This window comes from Apus apus, chromosome 7 (assembly GCF_020740795.1).
Source record: "Apus apus isolate bApuApu2 chromosome 7, bApuApu2.pri.cur, whole genome shotgun sequence".
NCBI classification, from domain to species: domain Eukaryota; kingdom Metazoa; phylum Chordata; class Aves; order Apodiformes; family Apodidae; genus Apus; species Apus apus.
Genome location: NC_067288.1, coordinates 5600520 through 5627638, shown reverse-complemented (window position 1 = coordinate 5627638; position 27119 = coordinate 5600520). Strand labels below are relative to the sequence as shown.

Here is a 27119-nt window from a genome sequence, read left to right as displayed (position 1 = left end):
AGTGGGAGGTAGGATATTTCTGATCATTAGTATAAGAACTGTGAATACATTGTAAGTTGGTGACCTTACTACATCCTGGTCTAACTAAGATTCATGTTCAGATGAGTGTTTTGTCCCATATATAGCCAATATCCTGCTAATGGAGGGTTAGAGGAGAGCTCAAGGGAATGCTCAGTCCGGATTTCAGCAGTGAGTCAAACACGTCTCTGTTGTTCTTAAACATTTGCACATTTGTCTAAGTTGGTTTTATAGAATCTTTCAGTTATGTACTTCACATCCTACTCAAGTTAACTGCTCCAGTTTTTCTTGAGAATCTTTTTCTCTTTGCTAAGTATTAGTGTGAAAATATACTATTGCTGTATTTGAAATGTATGAAACACAAAAGGCACCCAAACAATAATAATATCATTTAGGATAAGAAAACAATACGTGACTTACTAGAAAGGCACTGGGTTCCTTCTACGATGCTTCTTAGTGGTAGTTATTTTTCTCTCTGGCATTGGTGCATTCTTCATCATTTTACTTTGAAACAAATTTGTCTCACCAGGAGTCTCTACAGCAAAGTTGGCATTACATTGGATACTTAATTTCTTAGCTGTAAACTGATGGAGGCTTCTTCTGAATGGCCTATCATTGTTAAGGGTTCCTTTCACAAAATATATTCCTGGCAAAGTGGCATTGGGAAAATGTTTTGAGGTGCTGGTGAGAGGGGGAGCAGTCAGCATTGCCTTTTTCCCTCTTTGCACAAACACATTTGAATAGGCCAGGCAAGACTTGTTCATCAATGTTGCATTGCTGATTTTAATTTTCCCCTCTATTAGCTAACATTTTTGTGCTTTTTGTCATCTTCTTTTAAATCTTTACAATACCTAAAGTACCCAGATTCCATTAACGTGGATTTTTTTTCCTTCTCCTTCTAGCAAATGAAAGCTACAAACAAATAGCAATGTGTATTCTGTATCACATAAGCATGGATGATCGCTTTAAGTCAATGTTTGCCTACACAGACTGTATCCCACAGGTATGTGCTTCTATGTGTGAAGACCTGGTGCATAAGTTGCAGCTTTCCTTGTGCAGCTCTTCTCACTCATTGCAGAGCTCGCACTGACACCCACAGGGGAAACTGGGAACAATCACGATTCTGCTGAGTCGGTAGTGAACCATCTGCTCATGGGGGAGTCTTGAGTGTTTTTGCTGTCTTTTAACGGTCCCCAGAAAAAGGATGGGTGACACGTTCTCTGTCAGTGCTGCTAACACTTGAGATGCATCAATGAACTGGTAAAAATACAGGTGACCTGCTGAATTCCTACAGAACTCTTGAAAGAGATTAAAGCTTGTGTACAGCAGGTCCTTAGGGAGCCTTGTGGAAAGTATTTCCTTTACTGTTTTGGAAGGCATTCTTTTCTGATCCCATTGGGTATCAAAATTTCAACATCTCCCATGTTACAGGATATGAACTGGAAAGAAGCCAAGCAGTGTTAATGTTGCTATAAGACAATTCCAACTGCAGGCATGCACAACAGGGGAAACTTGAAGACTATGGAAGGCTCTTCACCTATCTTGCAGGCTACAGTTGCATAACTTTTGGTCTCCGGTCATAGTCCGGAGCACAGACACAGTATCAGGGGTTTGGAGATTTGTTTTGGGTTTTCTGTGTATGTTTTTTGTCTTTTGTTGTTTATTTGTTTTTAACAAGTACCAAATCCTCTCTGCCTGATCTATTTCTGAGTCCTGATGAGGCTGGAGTTGAGAAAGCCTGCATTGCATAAGTGTAAAAGCGCTCTGGTACTTTTTCAGAATTACACCACGATATCTTCTTTCCTGCCAAACATGTTTTTAACATCAAATACATCCAGAATGGGAAGTTGCCATGGAAAGTTTTCAGAATGTTTCTGGTCATTATCTCATGACAAAAATGGTGATGTTTTTCCACATACAAGAGGATTTTGGAGAATGGAGAGGGGAGAACTGGTGGGAATAACTAGTATGTTACAAAATGGTCTTGTAAACTATCTTTTCTGTCACAAGAAACAACTATATGTTAAGACATTTGCATGATATAAGGGACCTTGGTTGGTTCTGAGCAGTTACGGCCAAACCAGAATTCATGCACTGCCGTTCAGGGCTCACTTATGACGTGCTTCCAGGGAATCTTGGCATGACTCTTGGATCCCCAGTGCCAAATGTAGATTTGTGGAAACTTCACTGGTATCATACTCTGAGCTTTGGTCACTATCATTGTCCTGATAGGCAGTGACTGCTCAAAGGAGTGCTTATTGAGCTGTCACCAAGGACGGGAAACAAGTCCTCTGCCTTCATTGGACTTAAATGACAAAATTCACAGGATACATGTGGCTATTGATGCTTAGTGGTCAATTTAATTATTTACAGATCACATCTGCCGACTGTTCAGAAAGGACCAGCTAGACAACCAGAGCTTAAATTTGATTAATGAATGTTCAAAATCAGGACAGTTACTACAGAAGACAGAGGTAGTAGAAAATAAGGGGAAGTGGACAAGGCAGCAGGAAAAGACAATGACTTTTTAAAAGGACTCCCTGCCATCTGATTGTATCCTGGAAAATTAAATTCTTTGCCATAGCAGTGTGTGCCTTTTTGTGGGGTTTTCTTCCTTTTGAGGAAAGGTGTGCATCTAAACTGGCAAATGCCCCGTAGTGAATGTTGTCATTTTGAACAGACAAAGTGCCTGACAGGCTTGCGCGTGCTGTCCCAGGTAAACATCCTTGTGGACTGCAGGAGTTAGTGGGTGCTATTCTAGTAACAGTTAAAAGTGAGTATTAACAGTTCATTCTTGTTTAGACCTCAGCAATGCGTGTTTTGTTTAAATAGGTGCAAATGCCATCCAGATGCTTATAAAAGCCTTTATTGGTAATAACCTGGCCAATCAAAGGGCATGGTTAGGCAGTGATGTCATGGTGATATTTAATATTTTACCACAGAGCAGCGTGCAAGGTTCTCCACAGCTACCCACATGTTTTCCACCATGGTTGTCCTGTTTGGCCCCTCTTTGATCTATAAGCTTCTTTTCAGCTTAATGCTGGTAAACGTCCTCTCTTGACAGCACCCTTTGCTCCTGTCCGCCATTATCTGCTGAAGTTCAGAAACCAGAGCATCACTTCAAACAGCAGAGTTAGGGAGTAGCCGGTCAGGAGAGATTCCTGAGGCATGCAGTTCTGGCATAATCATTCAAAGATGTTTGAGCTGGGCCTGGGGAGGGGGTTGGACAGAGGTGTATGTGAACAGAGAGCTGTGGGGGTTGGCCTCTGGTCACTGGTAAATAAGTGAAGGCAGGTGCCAGAGAGTCTAGACACAGTGATTTCAGCCCTGGTCTGTGGTATCTGATACTCAATATGGGACTTGTCTGATTGAACACTACTGCCTCTTCATTGCACATGCTGCAGTCTTTTTACTGCCTTCCTGTTAAATCAGTAAAAGATGACAATGGACATAGTAAAAGCAGAACAAATTTAATTTTAATATTTCCTATTTGGCAGCAGTTACTCTTCCTTTTGAAGTGGCACAAGAAGCAATCAAATTAAATGAAGACATAATGGGAAACATGGAGCTCGTACGAAACTATTATTTTAAAATTTGAACGGCTTTAATTGAAACTGGATATATTTTTTCTTTTTATAGAGAAGTAGTTCAGTAATTAACAGTGTAATCCCATCTTGTTAAACATCTAATTTCCACAGATTTTGTATTGTGTAAGTAATGAGAATGTTTCCCTTCAAATTATTTGAAGGGTTTTTAAAATCTGTTTTTGAAAGGTTTTGTAACAGAAGAGTTAGAGGGGGTGATTTTTGAATGCTCATGTTCTACTTGTTAAGTGGCAACTTTCTTCTCTGGATAAGTCACTCTTATGTGACTGTCAGGCTTATGAATTTAATGAACTACGGATTTTATAAGTTCTTAAAACAGCCTAGGGAAACCCAATTATGTATTTTTAAGACAGGGAGAAATATATCAGTGATAGCTTTTAAATTAATACATGTAAATCCCAGAAAAAAATATTTATATTGTAACCTAAATATGTTGGGGTTTTTTATTATTTTTTTATTTTTATTTGGGGACCATTTGGAATGACAGCCCACTACCAGGTAATAGATAAACTTACAGAATTGCTGTAGTAAAATACTTTGGAATTAAATTCCTGCAATGATTGTTTCCCCCCACTCCAAATGGGTTGTTTACCCACTCTCTCTTATGTTTAATTCATTATAAACTGTCTTTCCACCAGGGGGCAAGAACACAAATATTTAATTAGTTGTTGCTTATTTCTCCCCCCACGCCTTTTTGACACTGACTGAGTTACTTTTTTTTTGTATCTTACCTCCCACTTATCTTTAGGTTCAGTTGTTTCTCCTTCCAGAAATCTCAGTCCTGTCATCACACTGCTGTGCATTATAATCTTGATGTGTCTTAGGATCTGAACGGGTTTTAGAAGGAAATGGGGTGATGTCCTGCAGCCCCTCCATGAGGAAGCCATGCAGTTTGTTTGCCTTGCTTAGAAGTAGAGAAGGGGAGAAGAATGTGTTTAGGTCATATTTCTGTATTCAAGATGCCATTTCCAAAAATATTCATATTGAACCAAAGAAGACTAGGTAGCCCGTGATGTAATGAACAGTACAGGTGCCAGATGTATAAAATGATGGCAATCCATAGGTTATTTGCCTAAGGAATCACCTAGGAATTGACTGCCACTTATGGAACAGTTGGAGCAGCATTATAGGTGATTGTCCACTTTTGTTAGAACCTTGGTTGTTCTGTACTGTGCTGTGAAGTCTCTGGCATGTGGCAGCATTCAGCTCTAGCAATGGTAGCTGCCAAGATACAGCACCTTGTTGCAGATATACTACAGCTAATTTACTTACCAACAGAGTAACCTCAAAGCAAAATATTATTCTACAATTAAATATCTCTTTACAAAGTCATACATTTATTGAATAACCAGGTATTAATCTGACTTTCTGTGGAGCTAGGTTGGTTTTCTTTTTTCCTATATTAAATAGAGTTAAACTTTCAAAACAAATGTATCCATTTGCAAGTTTAGAAAACAGGAAAAATAAAAAAAATCAGTGGTAGCAATAAAAGGTACCTAACCCAAGTTACTTTAAAGTGATGTGTGACTGCCATTTTTGGCACTTTATAAGCATTGCTGTGCCCAAATAATGGAACCATATGTCTTCTGCCCTTGACCTTTATAACTTCACTATGCCTGTAGAAGTGCTGAATATTAGTTTTTTTAAAAAAAGGCTATTGTAGTGGACATTATAACATTGCTCTGTTAATGCTTTGGAAAGCTTAATGACTGAAGTGCTTTTGTGTTTCTTGGCAGTTAATGAAAATGCTTTTTGAATGTCCTGATGAGCGAGTTGACCTGGAACTTATTTCTTTCTGTATTAACCTTGCTGCTAACAAAAGAAATGTGCAGCTTATCTGTGAAGGTAAGCACATTGAAATTTTACTGTCCATCTTGGAGATGGCAACGCTTCTTATTTAGATACATATATACACACCTACATTATTAATTATGTGTATATGAATAATTTATGCATTTCTATACGTATTTAAAAAAATTAAAAGGTACCTGGCTAGGTAATATTTGCAAGCAAATGCCTGTATTCTGTGCAAAACTGGTCTTGGCAGCAGAAATTACACTGAGTAGCCACACATGCCCACATCACTCATAGATGCATAGGGTTCTGTAAAACACCCTGATGGCATTACTGTGGGAAATGATGACTGTGTGGAGAGATGAAGGTTTTGTTCTACCTGATGCCTAAAATCCATCTTCAACTAATCACCTGCCAGTACCGAATTACTGTGCTAATACATTAATTAGTTGTGTCTTTCCATTAACAATTTTAATTGAGCATCTTTCGGATTCTAGTATTTTCCTTACATGGTATAGATAGGTTCTGCATGTCATTCAGTAGCACTCTGGATTGCTTTTAAAGTTTCATTGTTTTCATATGAGCAGTTTTATGTGGAACATGATGATTATTCAGTAGCTCTTAATTTTTCACTTGTGCTCAAAATTTTCACTATGAACTGCTGTAATAATTTACTGGACTTTAAAAGGGGCAATTGTAATTGATGGATTCTGTGGCCAGCAATTCCACTTTAAAATTCTGTGCAAAGCTCTGTAGAAAAAGGAGCAGGGAGATCCAATTTTATATTAAAGTTAGAAATTAAATTCAAGCTAGTAGCTCTTATTAGATAGGCAAGGTCATCTTTTGGAAACTGAATGGTAGCAGTGGGGTTTGCCCTGTGCAATCAAGTACTTCAGATTCAGTGTGTTTATGTATATTCCCACATAATGATTTACATGACTGGTAAATAAGCTTTTAAAACCATAACAATGCATTTATTCCATGCAGTGAGGAAAGAAGTCTCTGAGCTGGTACCAACAGCTGGGCTACATCTCCACTAACTGCACTTGATGATAGGATAATGGTTCTGATCTAGAACCTTTCTTGGTCTGAATAAATAACTAAGCACACTTGAAGCATTTATTTAACTGAATTTGTAAGCGTCCCACCAGTACAAAATAGCTGTTTAGAAAAGCTATAGAACTTATATGGAGCATGTCTTCTATTTTTCAACTTAAACTTGGAAGAAGAAGTAGTTCCTGTCTCGATTCTTCACTTTTTCCTTTACAACTTTAAAAAGTTAAAGCTGTTTTTGTGTGTGTCTGAGTGGTGGTGTTTGATAGGTCAGTCCTTTCCTCCTTTTTTTTTTTTTTTATTTACAGTATTTCCTAAGTGCTTGTTTCTTTTCAGGAAATGGTTTGAAAATGCTAATGAAGCGTGCTCTGAAATTTAAGGACCCATTGTTAATGAAGATGATCAGGAATATCTCACAACACGATGGACCAACTAAGAGCCTGTTTATTGTAAGTGCTCTCTAATGCCTAATGTGGTCTTTGATTCTTCCTACTGGAAAAGACTGGCTTTGGAGAGCTGCTGTGTTTTGTCTTTACAGGGTGTCCAGCTTAAGTTTTCTTGGCTGTCATGGGTTATTTAGGTTTTATTTTGTAAGGCTATCTCAGTTGGTAGGGTGTGGTCCCTCACTGCAAGGAGAACAGATCTTAAGCTGTGTCCAACAAGTCCCTGTTCCAAAACAAACACACAAAAACAAGCAGACAAAAAGAAACCCCAACTGCTGGGGTATACATTATAACAATTAACAGTTATTCTAAATCTCTGCTTTTGAAGCTAGAGGGCAAAATAAAATGTTGTGTATTTTTTTCCTCTGTGCCAAATGTTTTGTATAAGTGGCTATTCTGAGATTTTGAATACTTAATATTCAGTTAAGCACATAAAGCTGCCCTTTCAAAAGAAGGAGGGAAAACTCAACATCCTAATTGTGGAAATTTTAATTATACTGTTAAAATGAGGATTGAATATCTAATTGTCTTGAAGCAGTAAGGAATTAGTAAGTAGAATCTGTGATGGGTTCACATCCCCAGAAAATTTTGTAGTTAATTCTCAAATTCTTCAGGAAGAACACTCCATTACTGTCAGTAGTGCAGTATGGTGTTTGCTGTCTTCTTTCCTTAACTTTCTAACAGCTTTCTCAAACTGTGTGGATAGTAGCTACTTTGGAACATCTGAACAAATTATCTACATCTATGAAAAGTGAAAGGATGGAGAAGAAGGATGCTGGAATGCTTTCCTGGATTATTCTTCAACTGAACTTGGAAGTGTCTCTTTTCAGGAGAGAAGTCTCCTTAGCATTCTTTTGAGAAGTATTTTTTGATTTGACTAAGTTGTGAGTTCTTCAGAACTCCAGATGATTAATTCATAATGTTTGTTGCTGTATTTTCTTTAGGACTATGTTGGTGATTTAGCAGCTCAAATATCAAATGATGAAGAGGAGGAATTTGTGATTGAATGCCTGGGAACACTTGCAAATTTGACCTTACCAGATCTGGACTGGGAACTTGTACTGAAAGAGTATAAACTGGTTCCATACCTCAAGGATAAACTAAAACCAGGTCTGTACAAAGTTTGATTAGACTTTCAAAGTAGAGTCTCTTGAAGAATCTTTAGTACTCTTGCAGAGCAGATTCTGTTTACCTTTATAATTTGTGTTTGTTTGGGGAAACATAATGCTGGAAAACAGAACCATATCTAAAACTAAATAAACAACTGCCACAAGATCAAAAATTTCTAAGAGGTAATATTTTCTGCCTTCTGGCTTCCCAGGTTCTGCAGAAGATGACCTGGTTTTAGAAGTGGTGATAATGATTGGAACAGTTTCTATGGATGACTCTTGTGCTGCTCTGCTGGCTAAATCTGGAATCATCCCTGCGCTCATTGAACTTCTAAATGGTACATTGTCATGTTTGACTTTAGGTTGTCTTTTTCAGAGAAGTTTAGTTGAGGTAGCTGTGCTGTGACTGAACACACCATTCATTTTCTCTGGCAATGCAGGGGTAGGTGTTTTGGATGTGAAAGGAGGAGCGATTACTCCATTATTGACAGGGAGTTACTGACTAGAGGTCTAATAGATTTCATTTTTCCACACTTCCTAGTGCTGCATTCTGTGGGCTTTCTACTTGACTGGGGCAGGGAAGAAAACATTCATTTTGTGTTGTCAGGAGATGAAATCTCACACATACCGCTGAACTATCTAGCTGATGTGTAAGAGCTGGGCTTTCTCTAAGCATCAAGAGCTTCTGGTGGCAAGATATATAATTGTGGTCTGTTTTTCTCCTTGCAGCTCAGCAAGAAGATGATGAGTTTGTCTGCCAGATCATTTATGTATTTTATCAGATGGTTTTCCACCAAGCCACCAGAGACGTCATTATCAAGGAAACCCGTATCTTTTTAACGATTAAGCATCTAGAATAGCAGCACTTGATTTGCCATTGTGGATGTTTGGACTATATTTCTCCTGCATAAACCTCCTGAGCTCAGAGGTTTATTTGTAAATACTTTATTTCAGCTGAGTCAACAATCCAAGCAGCTGAAACATGTTGAGGGATTGCAAGATTAATACTAAAGATTACAAGTTAGCTTGCTTTGAAACAGGGAGGGAGTTAGGAAGGGGATCACCCATTAGTTCCAATCCAGTCTGAATTACAGTATGAATTTGTTTTGCTAATGATAGTGAACATCTTAGTCCATAGAAAAACTTTATAGAGACCATAGACAAACTCGCACTGCACCATTATACGTAAATGTTCCATAGTCTGAAGTTTTGTGACATTAAGATACTTTGATACTCTTTTTTCTTACCTCACTCTAGGCAACATAAATAATGCCTGCTCTGTATTTTTGTCCACCTAATTATCCTTTGAATTTTATGTGTCGACTCTTAGGTGGCTAGCTTTAAATTTATTTTTTAAAATTGCATTTCTTTTTTATATCTGTAAAGATAAAACAGCAACACTGGAACACTTTTCTCAGTCAAATTGAACAAGATTAGTATTAATGCTATCATTTGCACAATGGATCATCTGAAATCTATAATGCGATCCTTCTAACAAATAAAATAGTGGTTGGGGAAAGGCTTCTGAACTTCATGTGTGCTTGAAAATTCTTGTCTATGGTTCTTAATGAAATTTGCAATGGCAAGGACCCAGGCTGTGAAAAAAAATAAATTAGCTTTTATCCTTAACAGTTTCTTTCCAGAGGCTCCAGCATATCTTATAGACCTGATGCACGATAAAAATGCTGAGATTCGCAAAGTTTGTGACAACACTCTGGATATTATAGCGGTAGGTCGGATTTTTTTAATCCTCTGTCCTTCAAGAACCTCTTTACATTAGATTATTTTAAAAATAGCTACATAACAATAACTTGCAAGTTGAGAATATTTTTTTAACGTGCAACTTTCTAATCACATAGCTGAAAGTTCAATTTTCATGGGGCAACGACCATCATTAACCTAGGCTGTGTACCAAACTTAAGTGCATAGATGCTTTGACAATCCATACCAGTTAGCTTTATACTGCAGACACATTAAAAAAGTGCTTTTATGCTTAAATAAATTATTCACATTACATAAGTATGTCAAGCTTTCATTATTTCTTAGTTCTCCAAACAAATGGCTCTTGTTACCCAGCAGCTTTTATTCAGCTTTTCTGCATTGCCTGATGCCAATACTTGCTTCAAAAAGAGAATATGGGCAGTGATCCTGGAGCTGTTTGTTTTCTGCTGGAGGAACAGTCAGTATAGTTTTGAACTTCTTAATATTGTCTTCAGCTCTTGGTTAGTTTTCCTTTAGCTGCACGACTTAGTTTGTCCAGCTATCCATTGATCACTAAGCTTTTGGGACAGTTGTTTTGTATTAAACTGCTAACTTGGAAAAAAGAGAGAATACTAAATTATGAAGTGCTATTGCTTTATCGTCTCTTAAAGCATGTATAATTTGCTTCTGGGGATCCTTGACTCTAGAAGCATTAATATTTTCTAGTGTGTCCATCACTGAAGTAAAGACATAGTGAAACTGATTCCACTTAGAAGTTGCATTTCATTGTTAAAATTCCTCCTGGCCTGTTTGATTGACTTGATTTCCATTGAGAAAAAGAAATGTCAGCATTTTGTAGTATCTTAATGTTATACAGGCTGTCCAGCCTTTTGGATGTAGAGTAGCCTATAATGAAATTAAATCTTACAGCCAAGGAGAACTTAACTATGAGTTGAGCAGTATCTTTGCCTTAAAGCTTTTCCTGTCATCTACTTGGTCTCTTCTTTAGCTCTATTCTGGATATCGCAGCTTGTTCTCTGAAAGGTTTAATATAGCCTAAGACCTCACTTATCCTGCACAGCACTGTAGTCTAGTTTCTCCTCTTCTGTTCTACTCATTAGTAATGCCTTCTAATTTAATATTCATCAAAGAATGATGTAACATTTTCTGTGTTTAAATTATTTTTATCTGACTCTGTTTCTGCTTCATGGAGGTATGGAATGAAGTTCTTTCTCTGCTACTTAGTGGCAGAGTTGCTGTTGGCACTCATTAAAGGAAAACTTGCAACTAAGATAAATTTGCACCTAGTATTTAGATTTTTCAGTGGGCATTATGTTCAGCTTACCAGGATCAGTTATTTCCAGGGACACCTCCAGTGGAAACAGTAGAAAGTTTTTTATCTTGTGGGTGAGGCTGGACAATCATAGTGCTTCCAGTGCTTGTTTTATCTTGGGACTCGTGCAATTCCCAAGCATCTCAGGTGTTGGTGTGTTCATATGGGGGAGCTTTATAACATGGTACATAATTCTTCAGGTTTTTTACTCTTTTCTTTGACTTTTTTAACTATTATTTTAGTAATATTATTAAGCAACATTTGTTTTATAGAATCTAGAAGAATAAATACATTCAGACATAGCTTCATATTCAATATTAACACCTGAATAAAATGTACTTGGATGGTTTTTTCCTTCCTAAGAAGAGGCAATCTTTATGCCAGCCATAGCATATGGCAGGTGATGACTGCTGTGATAACAGGTGGGAAAGACTTACCAACTTACCAGAAGCACTGGAGAGGAATTCTAAGGCCTTGAGGAAGAATAAAAGGAGGACATCATGTGGTGCTGCTCTTGTTGAGGATAAAAGAGAAGATGCCAAGCACATACTGAGAGTAGTTTATAGTGGAGATAAATCCTTTTTTTTTAATTGGTTGTGGAGCAGTCCACACTTAGAGCAGTCTTCACTGGTATGTTAGGAGAGATCCCTGTCTGAGAAGGCCTATTTAGCTTTATTTTCTAAATAATATAGTTGGGTTACAAGTTGCATAAACTGTCACTAACACCGTGGCCCTGTGGGGAACAGGAAGCACACTGTGCCCTCTTTTCAGGAAGGCAGAGATAACCACCAGTTGATGGCTTTCTCACAATGTTGTAAGCTGGCAGCACCAAAAATCACAAGCAAAAAAGGCAACATGTTCTAGATGAAGATGGGAGAAAGTATGAAACAGTGAGTTATCATAACCTCAGATCTTAGTAGCTGTTTCGTCATTCAGCTCAGAGGATATGGTGAAGCAGCCCATGAACACTGAGGCGTTTGGCTTTGTGGCACTTTTAACACCACCAGTGCCTTCTGAGGTGTCTGAACAGACACAGTCTCTAAGATCGGTGAAACTACTTATCTGTGTGAAGTCCACGTTGAGAAAAACTTAAGCTTTCAATCTTGTTGTTCCATACATGGTGACAGGATTAGTTCCTCTGATGATGGAAATCAGAAACTAAATGTTGGAGAATAGAGATTTGAAAGTAGTTTCTTCTCAGGGAGACAAATGCTTCTTTCACTCATCAATAAGCTCTATATAGAGTGATTAAAATAATACTGAAGAAAATCAGATGCCTTACAAGCCTTAGGGGAGATATGCTTTCTGTAGTAAAGTAATTGTCACAGAAACTACGGAAATGTTACACTAGTGATGATTTGTTTAATATAGCCTGGCTGGACTGATTGATGAACTGAAACAGATGTGCTGCTTTAGCATAGTATGTACTGAGGAGTCTCAGCTTTGCACTGGTAGTTGCAAGATAACCCTTTTGTCAGAAAGAGTCTACGTTGGTAATTTAGGATCACTTAGGTCTCCTGTCACATGCTGAGACTTGACACCAAGCAACTAGTTTACTGTACTTGTACACCAAAAGCATGGCAGGTCTTATGGCTCAGGTGAAAGCTTGGGATCAACAGTTGGTCTAGGAGTCTCAGGCAAATGAAGTTCCCTTTTCCTCTGCCTGAGAAGCCTGGGCACCTGCAACTCAAAGCTCATGGAAAGAAATGTCAGCTTACTCAAGATGGTTTTATTCTGTTCACCTCGGACAATATAACCTAGAGCTGAAAGGGTTTTTAATCTCTCAGGTTTCTCATTCTTTCTCTGCTTCTAGCTCAGTCTTACTATAGGTAATTGATTTTCCTCATTTATTCAAAGGATTTTTAATTAACCATAACCAGATCTTTGGACTGCGTAGTCTGAGCCTCCCCCTTTTCTTTCATTTGCCCCCATTTTTCCATTCAGTGTTTTTACAGGTTTGAACCCAGGCCTGCTGTACCATCTTGTTTCTCTTATGATCAAGAGTGGGTCATTATTCTTCCTGCAGAAGTAAAACATCATCTAAATAGTTACAGCATTGTCTGTGTGATTAAGGAAGGGCCTCATGCCTGAGGTGTTTTTCCAGCTCTCGTTCTTTGCCTGAAATATTTGTAATGAATGCCAAATAGTTTGCCTCTCATGGAAAGCTAGGTTAATGAATGGCTTGCATCTTTCCATGTTAGCTGAGTGCCCTGACACAAATCTTCCATGTTGGGAATGCTGGAATTTCACATAAGAGGCAGGAATGTGCTGTGAGCCCTCAGTGCTGTGGGATTTGGAGCCAGCTGTGCAAGACGTTGCCCAGCTCTCTTAGAATCAAGGAAGAGCAGACCACAGGGATTTGGTGTTGGCTTTATTTGAAAAGGCAGTGTACTCTGAAAATAGATAACCTTTGACTCCAGCTTGGTGTCCTCTTTCCATGAAGAGTGCTGTAGTCACTCCGGGAAAAAAAATTCTCCCTTTGCTTGTCAAGGCTCCCCCTTTCTGTGTTGTCTCTTGTTCCCCTGTTATCCTGTAACAATGATGGATATGGAGAGGTGGGCAGAAGAGCAGCCAGGGTGTGAGGCTGCAGGGTGCAGAGTTGACGTGTTTTCACTGATCAACTCCTGCATTGTTAAATTTGCAACCATTCTGCTTTGGTGCTGGTAGCTTTTTGTGGCAAAGAGCATGCACCCAGCAGGAAAGGCTCTTCCTGGACTCGAAGAACCACCACACTGCAGGCAGCATTGGATAGGGCAGGCATGTCCTGATTGTTTTTGTCTTCACATAAACCTACATAGGACAGAAATTCTTCTAGCACTGGTGCTAGCTCTTTGGAGTTGTAAGACTAGGACGGTGAGCCAAACCCCTGATCTCTGTTACTGTCATAACAGCTTGCCCATGAGAGACCTTACATTCCTCCAAAGGAAAAAAAAAAAGTGTTTCCTTTCAGCTATTGACAATACAGGAGCCCTATGGACAGCGTGCATTTTATGAAGGCATCTGAATTTAGGCACCACAAACACTCTTTTCTCTGCCTTGCCATTAATTTCATATCCCAGATTTCTGTTAGCTTCCCATCAGAATATATATTTGGTGAGGAACCTAATTGTGAAGAAGTGACTCTGAGTTTCACAGGTGCAAGTGGTAGAAGGTTTCTTTTTTGGCCTGTGAATGAATTGCTCTCCTGTGGTACTTACCCAAAGGTAGGTGTCATAGACACCTGCAGAAGGTGATCCATAACATCTGGTTCTCTCCTTGGTTTAGAGAGGCACGTAGTTCAAATGACACGCTTAACTTTTGGATAGCTAGACAAGATAAATCTTTTCTTTGCTAATAAGTGGTTAATTAGACCTTTAACGTAAACTGTGTGTTTTAGGGATGGTTAAATAATGAAGAATGTAACATATCACCAACTACAGCCTTGAACAAAACGAGCATTCTACTTACTGTATAGCAGTTTCAGTTTAGTATGAGGAATCACATCAAATGAACCCTATTACAGACCCAATTAAAGGGCAACCACATTAAAGTGAAAAGGAAAATCTGTTTTTCATCAGCTGAGAGAGAACACAAAGCAGATCTGTGTAGCTCTATGTTATCCTATAGTGTGTTAATCAGATACAAGGTGTGACGGAAGCCAGTGACAAAGGGGACCCCTGATAGGGAACAGACACGCTCTGATAATAGGCCAGTTAACGCTTCATAATATTTCAATGGTTCAGTAGTAAACAAAGTTGGAAGTAGAACTTCAAAAAGGATGGCACATTCCTCACAGAGTCAAACCATACATCTTCTATGACACTCTTGGATTTATGGAAACCGAATGTTAAAAACAGTGATGTCAGGGAGCTCCAAGGAGAATAAAATCAGCCTTTGGGATTCCTGCTTTTATGTTTCTGAATGTACAATATTTGGGGAGGGCAGGGGGGAGATGGAGAATAGGCACATTCTGTCCACCTTCTTCTTGTCTCCCCACCCGCTGCTTTTCTAGTAGCCTGACATTTAAAAGAGCTGGAGGGCACAAAGCTATGTTTGTATCTCCCTGATGTTTAGTGTTCTGGTTTCATTTTTGCAGGAATTCCTCAGTAAAGAAAGCACGCTTCATGTGTTCAAAAAAATAAAAAAGAAAAGAAAACCCAACCAAACCACCAAAAAACCCCCATATAAAATAAAAAAATAGGTTTTTAATAGCTCAAAATCTAATTACTGGAGGACTTGGTGTGTTTTAGGGAATTATTTTGCTCTAAACTTCTTTAATTTGGTTTCTTTGTGCCTTTTGGCTGTTGTCCGGCATTTACAGCTTTTCTTCCATTCTGATGTTACATTAATCATTTATCCAGTGGTGTTTCTGCACATTTCTGTGGAAAATCTACAGAACACACTCTTGCTCTAGCAGTACTTATATGACCTCAGGACAAAAAAGTTCATTTAAATTGTCCTAGATTATTGCAAATCATCCTTTTCTAGGATTGCTGCCAGAATGAAAATCTCAACAAAACTGATAGTTGGTCTGATTCTGGTGCAGTCACTTCTTTGTTCTTTTTTGCTCATTCATGGGGAAATGCAAGTTACAAATGCAGCAATGTAGCCAAACTGCTTGAATGGATAACTTGTGATTTTTAAGTAATTGTGGATATGCTCAGTCTTAAAGCTGCTGATTTGTCAATCAGTTGCTAATCCTGTTTTCCAAAATTTAGATGAATGACTGAGGTAAAACACCTGAGAGTTTTAAGCATCTTACTATTTAATGGGAAATGTAAAATACATATGAATATTAAGTCCTGTTGTCATTGTCTAAAGAAAAAAATAAATCAGTTAGGGTCTGAGAAATGTTACCAGATTTTTTTAGAAGGATGTAAGAAGCTCACGTCTGTTTGTGAAAGCTCTTCAGCTTGGTCAGACAGTGATATGGAATGGAGCAGTGATGTCAAGCAAGTGGGATTCATTTGGGATTGTATCTTCAGGAAGATTAAAATGTTTTCAAAGTGTGTTTATGGTAAATGTGAATTAGGTAATTTAGCTGCTGGCCTTTCTGCTTTTGGGAACTCTTAAAGGTAAACATGGTAATGTAAAAAGGATCCAGCTTTCCCACAGGTTAGTCTAATTTGCTGTTTGTTAAGTTTGTTTATTTTCCCCCATTTCTTTGCAATTGTGATTTCTGGGAATGTTTTCTTAAGACTGTGGAATGATTTCTGGCAGTTACAGAGTGCTTCTCCAAAGCTTGTTAAGTAATTGACAACTGCTGGAGGCTGACAATAGATAGCCCACAGTTTAGCTCTGGCAGATGCAGCAAAAGAGATGTTTCCAAGATGCTGGTCAGATGTCATTGAAAGTCAGGGCCTTTCATTTTTTGGTACGTCATTTTATAAATTTCAGAGATGAGCTTGCTTTTTCCAGGTAAACTCTTGTTTTGCACTGTGACTTCTAGCCTTTCCTTTTAATCAAGAGTGGAAGTGGGGGAAAAGATCAAGAGGCAGAGATAGCATGAAATGTTCTTTTTCTGAACATTATGAGTCATTGGTGTGTTTTTGCTGGGTTTTGGTGTTTTGTTTGTATGGTGAGTTTGTTTTCTTTCACACTCCCTAAGGTTAAGCATTATTGTACGCTTGACAGAAGCCTGGAGTTTTTCTTGAGGCCATGAGAATATTTATAGATCCCACAGGTGATACCTGCTCTCTGTATGGAAGTTACGTAGAAGACCAGGTTTTGCACCAGAGTGGTCTGGTAATTAGTGCTGTTTAAAAATGGAATCTGAGAAATTCAGAATAATGCTGCAAACTGGTCAGAGACCCACAGCTACAGGTACTTGCATGGATGTCCCATGGAAAGGGAGCTTACATTCTGCTTTAAGCCAAGAGAAACAAACTTGCCATTTATTCAAGGAAAACCAAGTTTAAAAGCCCACTGCCATAGAATGAAGGTGTGTGGTAGGCAGGTTGAATAATAAGTCAGCTTAAAAGCTCCAGTTCAGTCTAGAGGCGTTTCAGAAGTTTAACCTGAACTACTAAGCCAACTTACTCTGTCTTTGCTGCTGTTTTTTGACCTCTGATTATAGACAGATCTACCTTTGCATGTCTAGCTGGAGCAGCTTAAGAAATGATCGCTTCTGCAGTCAAAGCGTTGTTGCTAATTGTGTAAACACTCTTCTTCCCCTTTAGGGCTTAGTAAAACAGGTTTTAAAAACCTTAAATTACTCCAGCTAGATCTCCAAGTCCAAGATCATGTGTTAACCAGCATGAGAGTTAAGAAGTTATTTTCACTTTTTCTCTCCTTTGTGTAGTGTAGGTTAAAAAACATTGAAATGGGACCTGTTTCACAAGGATATTGCTTCCCACAAATAGAAACACTTTGAAACAGTTAAGAATGTTACTCTTGTTGACAGTGTTTTGATTTAAAAAGTACTGACTGTGGTGCATTATTTGCAAGTCTTCCCCAGTTGATAACATCTGCAGATTTCATGTGTTGATGAGTTTCCTATAGCTGGCCATGCCCTGGCTCTCCAGTAATATTGAGAAACTGAGTATTCTCCACAGGTCTGTGATCCCTCAGTGGTAATCAACAGCTCACGTCATCCAGTCTCTTTAGAGGAGCCTTTGAAACAGCTGATTGCAGTGACCATAGGCTGTGTAATTTTCCTTCTGATGCTCCTCTGTATTGCATATCACATCACTGGAGTGCAATCAGGCTGTAATCCAGCCTGCAATTTCATGCCTACATTTTGTTTCCTCAGTGCCTGGAACCTGTATTCTGCTTTCTTCAGCTTTCTGGAAAAGTTGCTCTCACATCGTAGTTTTGTATCTTTATTTCAAATGTTTGTACCATTTTTGTGGGTATTCAGTATTAAACATAAAAAGCAGTTATAAAATTTGACAAGAAGTGGAGAATTAAGTACTGTCTTCTGGGAGCTCATGAAACAAACTAAAGATTTATTGGTTTTATCACACTTTTTTTGGTTGTGTTTTCTGCTAACTGGTTCTCCTGATGAATGTTCATCTAATGAGGATGTACAGGGTATTTGGCCAGTGTTAGTTGCTAAATACTGAGTTCCTCCTGAAAACTGGCAGTAATTGGCTCTTCCTGATAAAAAAAATGGAGGAGACTGGGATGGTGGAACTCTCTTGCTCAAAGCAGGATTTTTTTTTCAGGATGGTGTAAAGTTATAAATGATGAAAGGGAGATTGCACTGCTGCATGCACAAACCCAGAGCAATGCCCAGGGCTTGCAAAATCGTTCCCTCATTTGCTCCAAGTGCTCTGCAAACTGAGCAGAGGACTGAAGTCACTAGGCCCTGAAACTTACAGCTTTCACTGACATTAAATTCCTCTGCCATTTCCTGTTAAACAGCTTTGTCTCTCATTCCTAAAATATTGTGTGGTGGATTTTTGACAGGAATATGATGAGGAATGGGCTAAAAAAATCCAGAGTGAGAAATTCAGGTGGCACAACTCGCAGTGGCTGGAGATGGTGGAGAGTCGGCAGATGGACGACAGTGAGCAGTACCTGTATGGGGATGATCGGATTGAGCCCTACATCCATGAGGGGGATATTCTGGAAAGACCTGACCTCTACTACAATGCAGGTAAGGCAGTGTGTATTAGGATTCAGGACAGGGATTCCTACTTCTGTGTCAGCAACCTGGGGCTGTAAAGAGAATCCAGGGACTCAAACCAGGGGACAGTTACCCTTTTGTGTCGCTGGGAGCAGTGCTGATACACACTGTAGCCAGGTCCTTGTTAGAATGTTAGTGACAGATTGAGTACTCTATATCCATCACCTTACGAGGGTTACAAGTCTTCAGAAGTATCAGCAGACTTATCTCAGAGAGCTACTGGAGCATGAGGAGTTGTTTCAATAAAGGTGGCCCAACCTTGTTCTTCACACCTGTTTTTTTGTGTCCATTGTTTGCTTTGCAAACACCAACCCTTTCTCATCCCTGTTAAATTCACAGCTATGCAATTTGGTGCTGATTTTTTTCTCCCTTGTGTGTTAGTTGGAATGGATGGAAAATGGATATTTTTTTTTTAATTGCAGATCTTGATGAAAAACTTCAGTTGATCCCACCAAACTTGCAGTTTCCTTAGCAGAGGTGGTCATTCTGTGACTTTCAGCTAATCTGCTTCGATGACTTTTGCTGTCGTATATCTAGGGAAGTGTATGAATCTCTTATGTAAATAGTTTGGGTTTTTTAGTTCCTTGTATGAAAAGTTCTCTTACTTGACAATTTGAAGGAGTTAGTTTAAAAAAAAAAAACAACAAACAAACAAACAAAAAGAAAATTTCACTTAAGAGGAGTTATATTCTTATTTTAGATTAACACTAGTACAATTTCTAAAGAAAAAAATACATTTCTCACCATTTTGCTTAATCCTAGTAGTGCATTAAGGCACAGTTCTGGGGGATCTAGGTAATTTTAGTAACTAGGAGTTTGCTTATGCTCTCAAAGTTGTGGTTTTATATCCTTTTCAAACTCCTGGACAACTCTGTGTGCATGTATTATTTTTTTTTTTTTTTTTGTAATTGCTGGGTTTGAGTCTGTGGCTTTTTATTTTCCACAGAAGTGTCCAGTCCTTTGCTGTGAGGTATGAGTCACAAAACTCTGTGACTTTGGATGAACTAGCAGGAATAGTAATGAGAAAAACAAAACCACTAAAGCCTATAAGCTTTACTTGTAGTTGCTGTGAGGCAATAATTGTGCAAATCTCAGTAGCATTTAAAAAATTATTCTTTAAGTTTTTCAGAACTTAAGGATTCTCCTATTTTTGATTACGTATGTGAGCCATAGCAACTTGCCCGTTTCATGGTACATTTTTCCCATTAGAATCCTGTAGGTTAGTCTTGCTCTACTAGGTTAATCTTGCTCTACTAGGTTAGCAGTGAGAGCCACAAGTTAAATGGTACTAGGATCTTCTCCAGGCTTCCTAAGTTGAAGAAGTGTCAGCGTGCCTGTTGCAGTCTGCCCTTTACAGGTCTTAATGATGAACCTTTGCTGATTTCATAGGGCCATTTATTTTCCCAATAGTGTGAGCTAGAGATGAAGTGGCACCAGTAACACTGAATTTCCTGGCTCTTACTCGTTCATGTTACAGGCTTAGTGTTATTTGAACAAAGAATTGGAATTGATACTCGACCGGGAAGGAGAGGCAGATTTCCAGTGATATGTTCTGCAGATGTTTGAAAAGTGCTTTTGTTTTTAAAGGTATAAGAGTAGGTGATTATATTCAAAATACAGATTCACTTCTCAGGTTCCTTCTGACAATGCCAGGAATGGCAGCTTCTGATGTCTGCTAGATTTATACTTTTGAGATGTGGCCAGAGGGGACATAATATTCCTTTGAAAAGGCAATGGATTATTGTACCATTTGGAGTAGGTATTTGGGTTTCCAAAGGACAGTGCATTACTTTTAAAAAAAATAGGAAAAATACCAATCTTTGTGCAGTCAGAAGTTAAATGTTTGTATTTGAGTTTGATAGTCTTAGAAATGACCTGCACTGATGCTCAGTACAAGTCCCCCCTCAGCCATAATAGTCCTGGAATTCACCGATGCCAAGATGAGTTCCTGATTGCAGTAATACACCAAACATCTCTCTTGCATGGTAATTTAAACCTACCTTGAAAGTTGGTAAAATCTCTGGAGTTACCTTCATGAGCTCGGTGTCTTTCTTGCTCTGAAAGTACATAACCCTAATTTATGTTGAAATGTACATAACAACAGATGTCCTTTCACTGTGTAATGATACTGTATGCAGCTGATGCTATCCATGTGCTTTCATTTTCCTATAAATTAACGGGAGTCATAACTCTGAATGTTACGGTTTGAATGTTAGCACTCTTGATTGAAGACACTTTAAACAGTGGTGGCTTTAGCCTCAGAGTTAAAATGTAGTGCTTTGTTAATATAAAGATGTTATGTTTTTAAGTCTTTCTGCTTTCAACCAAGTTTTAATCCAACCTGACTGTTTAAAATACAGTCATTTATATGGATTGGTTTTGATCTGAAGTGCTGCAGGTATAAAAGTGCTAACGTTCCCTCTCATTTCTGTGAAAAATACAGAATAGGTGGCAAGATAGGAGAACCTGGCACAAGTGTTAACAGTAGCCTTTTCAACTTTCCTTCCTCTTCTTTGGTCATTTTAGATCCACATGGTACCACAGAGCACTCGTGTCTATCTGAACATGCTGAAAGGCAGCAGTATTGATCTGTGCCAGATTATTTGCTTGTCAAGCAGTACCCTTTCACATACTGTATACACATGTATACACTTAGAGTATAGCCATGTACGTCTGTCTCATGCTTCTAAAAATGCAGTCTGATCATGGCTAGCATTTTTCATTTACAGTCTGTTGTGTTATATTCAGTCACTTTCCCATGGGGAATTATCTTCTAAATGAATCTCTGTAGCACCTCATCAAATGTCTGTTAGAAATCTAGATGTGTCAATTCGATTCCTTTTATCATTTGTCACTATATTATCTTCAAAAAACATCAGGTAAATTCATAAAGCACAGGGAGATTTGTTTGAATGCCTGAGTTGTCATCTCTAAGCCTTTGTGTCTGTAAGTAACTTTCCACTGCTTCCTGCATGGACAGTTTTAGTAGTTTTGAAACCACAGAGGTTAAGCTAAGTGGCCCGTGACTCCCTGGATCTTATCTCTCTTTCTTTAAAGTGGAATGGCATTTGTAACTTCCTAATCATTAGGAATTTCTCTCTTTCCTCTGTTAAACTATTAGAATATCAGTCTTGAATGTACCTGTTTCTGCCCTGTTTTTATTGGGATGTTTTCTGCACTGCAAGTTTGGGGTTGTTTTCATACAGTAATGGGGACAAAATGACATAGGGTCTGTTTTAAAGAAAGAGCTTGTTTTATCTGGTGAGCCTAGTATTAATTACCAAGTAAGAACTGTGCCCTTAATATTAAAAAGAAATGTGTTTTGTGAATGGGAGCAGGAAGGAGTTAAGCTGGGCTCTCATTCAGCTGGGGTCAGTTCACAGGCTTTACTTCAAAGACACTCTGGATTTACACTGATGTAGCAGAGGGAAAATGTTAGCCCTTGATTTTCTTCCCTTCCTTAAAAAGCAAGCAGAGACTGTGAAACCTTGAAGGAATACTACTGGCTTTACAAATGTTGGCATCTTCATATGCCAGTGTTTTAATGCAAAGAAAGCAAAAGAAAACTGTAACCTATGTTCTTGAGAGGATATCATGTGAAAAGACCACCCGTTGAGAATCATGGAATTGTTTTGGTTGGAAAAGACCTTTAAGATCATGAAGTCCAACCATTAACCCAGCACTGCCAAGTCCACCACTAAACCATGTCCCAATGCACCACATCTACATGTCTTATAAATAGCTATAAGACATGGAAATATGAGGGAGATGAAAGAAATAGGTTTGAAGTTGCTTTCCTATTTTTCATAACCTGTTCTAAGAGAGTGAGTGGTGAAAGGTTGAGTCTGAACAATTAAGACCTTTGCTGCTTTCATACTCTTGTGCTGCTGGCACAGATTAATGCTTGACCCTGCTCACTGCTTTTTCTCTGGGCTCACTTTCATGATGGGAGAGACAAAATGGAACTCTTCCTAAAGAAGAAGGAGTAAGATAGTATTTCTTAGGTACAGCTTATTTTCAGGGCAGTTGGCTGAGCTACTTGGAGTCTCAGTGAGGCTTTTTTGTAATTGAAGTTGCTGTTTCTCAGTATTACTTTTGCTTGGCATCCCACCCAGAAATATTTCAAGATGCTAATGAATTCTTAGAGAAAACAGCACAGGTTGTGTTGCCTGCTTGCCCTGAAGTCATGCTCCTTCAGGCAGCCACTGTCTCTTTCCTGTTTTCATAGATGGCCTAATAGCCCCGGACGGAGCGGTGAGCCCGGATTTCTTCGGTGATTACCATCTTCAGAACGGAGACCTGGTTGGGCAGCATCCCTTCTCTACCAGGTAAACTGCTGTTTGTGAAGAATGCATGAAACCCAACAACAGCTCTTCAAGTTTCTTTCTAGGACTTCATTTGAGCTCAGCTGTTTTTGCCCTCATAACAGTGGGAATGGCTTATACTGAAAAAGCAGTTCTAGTCTGTCTTCTGAGTTATATGTTTCTTTTAACATATCAACGTACATGTGTTAACACAGGATAGCTTTCCCAAAGCTGTAGAATAGGAAAGTAAAACTATAATACACAATTAACTACTTGCTATGATAGTTAATTGTATATGATTCACACCTTGTTGTTGAGAAATACTTAAAGCTGGGCTCGAGATTACCTGGAAGACTTATGTTTCCAATATTCTTAAATTGTTAAAAGTAAGTTTCTCAGCTGCCATAACTATTTCTGTTAGTTTGCTCGTTTGGGTTTTTTTCTCCTTAACCTAAGTTTTCCCAGGGTATTCTCAGCTGGAGTATTGAGAGCACACTCACTTTGAAGATTTGCTAGATGAGCAAAAGATGTCAGCTTGACTTTTGGGAGATGTTGCTCTGAATTCCCCGTCTGGTCAATGACCTCTCCTTCCCTGAATGTTAGCAAGCTGTTCCCATTTGAATTTCTGAGTAGACTTCTCCCACGAGTTCAAAATAGAAAAGAGCCATTTCAAAGAATGAACTCTTCATAGATCTTGCTGTGTTTAGGAAGTGCCTTTTATAGAGCGTGCATTATGTGCACTCTTCAGCAAGAAATATTTAAAGCACTTGACAACCAAGGTACAGAATTCACTTGAATAGGATGCTCTCTGGACATGCCCAGCCCTGTGGTTGAAGTTGTTTCTTTGCAAAGGAAGAAGGTTATTTTCATCACAACTTTAGTCACCATTTGTCATATATGAGTAATTCACAGCATGTAGAGCAAAAATGATTTTTCTCCCTTAGTTTGCCTTCTTGTAATTGTTCAAGGGCAGTGGAAGGTTACAGTTGTTTGTTTACTCTACCTGTGATCACCAGGAAGCTGAACATTCAGCAAGACTGAAATGGTGGTGACATTTTTAAGAACAAATTAAAATAACTGAAATGCTCAGATCAGGAAGAAAAAGTAAGACTTAGGAGGTGGGTCCTGTCGAAAAAAGGAAGTGTTTATACTCTGTAAGGATCGAGTTCAGAGCAGGGTGTAACCTTTTGCATGGAGCCTGCTTGGGGATGGGATACTGGTGCTGATTGCTTCCAAATGTACAGCCTTTGTTTCGAAGCATGCAGGTGACTTCAAGGGCAGCACATGGCTCATCCTTCTCTCAGTCTCTCTCCATGACTTACCATCTCCAACTTTAAAATAGACACACAACCCAGGAGATGACAGATTTCTTATTACCCAGAACATTGTATGGGTATGTGGTCCCAACAGTTTTCATGCCCCCCTGAAGGTGGGGGAAAGGTGTGTAGGATGAAGCTTGCAGACTCCTTTGTTGCCAATAAAGTTAGGTATAGCCCCAATCAAGATGCTCTTGTTTTTCTGCTGGGAAAAAGATTGTCTTCAAGTAGATCACTCAGCCAAGAATTTCAGTCCCTTCCCAGGGAGCTATGTCAGGAAGCTGTGTTTTCATCTGATTGCTAAAGGGAGTAGCAAAACACATCTGGTGTATACCTCCTTAAATTAAGTATTTGTAGAATTCTCTTGTAGTGTCTCAAGGCATTTTGGAGGCTCACCTCAAGAAAGAAAAGAGAAGAACAGCAGTTTGGCTAACAGCAAACTTGGTAATTGCCCGTTGATGATCAGCTCCGTAAAATATTCAGATTTGTCATTAGGATTCTGTTTTCTAGGAAGGCTTTTCTTGATATGATTGCCCCATGTATTTATCTGCAGTCCAGACACACAGGGTAATTGGAAACAGCATGGACTTCTGCAAATGTTCTGTCCTATTTGTAACAGAGCAGGACTGAATTGTTTGATAGAATAGATACTGGCAGTTGAACGGCGAATCCTGGTTTTCAGATGTGTGTCATTATCGTTTTGAACTCCTTGGCGCCAGAAGCCAGGATTTCCTGATGCTTAGAGCTAATGTAAAATGCATTACTGCTCCAAGGCATGAGCCATGGAATTGCCAGTCCCATGAGTTTGGAGAGTCAGACTCTCCCTTTTCCCAAATTTGAATTGGTGTTGGAAGGTAAAACCATACGTGCTAGAGAGCCTAATTAAAAATAATAGCAGCAAGTCAAGGCTCTTTTTATGTGTTATATAGTGTACATTTCATCCATACCAAAACATAATTCTAGGGTATTTTTATGCTTACAGTTTAAAGTTAACAAGAACCTTATGTCGGGGATTTATTTTTAACCAGTTCCAGCTTTTAATAAATCAAGGTTTTTGCTATAAAAATTGTTCATTTTTCTATTATTAATATTTGAATATGTTTTCAGAAACTTTTAAAGAAAGCTGAGTTATGATTTGCATAGACAAACTAGCAAGTCAGATAGTAGTAGATTTTTTGTCAGTTCAAAGAGGCCTAATAATGAGTAGATGCAAATTATTGGTCTCATTTGTTATACTTCTTTATTTGTTATACATTTACTTGTTGTGCCTGCCTTCTGGTCTTGGCCTTTTATATTAAGCTTTTTAACTCTGTAATAGAAACAGTTGCTTGCTAAGTGAGTTTTGAAGGAGTCTTTTCTGTCATTTAAGACCACCCTGTGAAATCTGAGGTAGGTGACAACCATGAGCTGACTTCTTGCTACTCAGTGTTGAATAATCTAATCCTTTCTTCTCCTTTCTGCATTCCTTTGAGAGAAGCTTAGGATATGTTACCTCTTCAGTTTCTCTGAGGTTATTTCCTATCCTTGCAAGGTGTTGAGACTGGATCAGGACTTCCCCTTGTCTCCAGGAGAGCCTAGCAAGTCAGCCAGAAAGACTCATGCTTTTAGTGCCTGTGTGTCACTGAGAGGCTGAGCTAGTGTTGGTGCCCCAGTGCATTACCAGGGCTTAAGTGTGTTCTGATCAACAACTTCATTTTTGGAGCCAAATAAATGGATCTGTGAGGAAAAGTTTTCAAGGACTGCAACCAAATGCAGGTCACCTTAAAGATTTTCACTGTAAACCATACTTAATAATACCTGTGCAAGGGACCTGAGCCCACACCAGCTGCCACATATCAGACTGTTACACCAGTTCTTCTGCATTGAGCAGAGGGTGAAAGCCATGTGCTTCCTTGGTTGTAGGATGTGAGTTCTTGCAGGGTGTGGGGCAGCCTCTGCCATTGCCGTTCCGCCATCTTATGCTCAAGAAAATTCAGGGGAATTGGAGCAGCAGCCATATCCAGATGTGCAGTCAATGAAGTGGTTGACTTCCTTGTAACCCAGCAGGGGTATCATAACTATCTCCTGTGGAGTTCCTGTCCCAGGAGACACTGGATCTACATAACTAGACCAGTCACACACTCTTAAGCAGGCAGGGAGGTCCTTTGAAGTCAAGAGTAAAACAGTAGTTTAAAAAAGTTAAGCTATTTATAGGCACCTATGCTCACTGGGTTAGCACATAAGGGTCTTTTTCCCCTCATAATTTTTTAAGAGGGAAACATGAAATAATACTATTAGCAGTAAGAACATTAATAGATCTGGAGATTGAGGTGAAGTATCTTAGGGGCTGTGTTCTTCAAAAACATTGCCTTCCCTTCACAGGGTTTATTGGACTTCCCTTTGCAACCTGGAGTACTGACTGCTGTCAGGACTTCAGATCAATTCCTGCATCATGAAGTGCAGAACAACTTTGAAGGGAATGCTAAAAGTATCTAGCTCTAAATTCAGTTTGTAGATTTGCTTGCAATGGTTGCTATTCTGGACACATCCCAAAGCAAGCAGGGATCATTGTTGGTTTTGGTACTTGCAAGCATAAAAGAGAAGCAGCATGTAAGTGAAGACCTGGAAAGTTGGCACTTTTCTAATACTGCCACCCTCACTTTAGGGATACAAGGCATTGTTAGAAATAGGAACATTTTGTTTCTGGTAATCTAGCTTGTGTGTTTTGGAGCTTTAGTTTACAGCTCTTATTTCTGAGCTAAATTCTTAGTGGAGTTGTACTGTTGTGCATTATGTCTATAAATAGAATTATTTCAGAATATAATGTCCACAGAAGCTGTGATAAAATACATAAA

At 38.8% G+C, this 27119-nt stretch overlaps 1 protein-coding gene across 2 annotated transcripts in view; it reads left to right on the top strand.

The window, feature by feature from the left end:
- The window catches only part of KIFAP3 (kinesin associated protein 3), a 68857-nt gene that overhangs the window by 27060 nt on the left and 14678 nt on the right, over positions 1 to 27119 (top strand). For both annotated transcript variants that reach the window (XM_051625432.1, XM_051625433.1), the window contains 9 exons: positions 921 to 1021; positions 5360 to 5468; positions 6807 to 6919; positions 7858 to 8023; positions 8235 to 8360; positions 8752 to 8850; positions 9666 to 9751; positions 18446 to 18635; positions 22894 to 22993. In XM_051625432.1, coding sequence (XP_051481392.1) covers positions 921 to 1021; positions 5360 to 5468; positions 6807 to 6919; positions 7858 to 8023; positions 8235 to 8360; positions 8752 to 8850; positions 9666 to 9751; positions 18446 to 18635; positions 22894 to 22993 — 1090 coding nt within the window. The remainder of the gene's footprint in view (positions 1 to 920; positions 1022 to 5359; positions 5469 to 6806; positions 6920 to 7857; positions 8024 to 8234; positions 8361 to 8751; positions 8851 to 9665; positions 9752 to 18445; positions 18636 to 22893; positions 22994 to 27119) is intronic.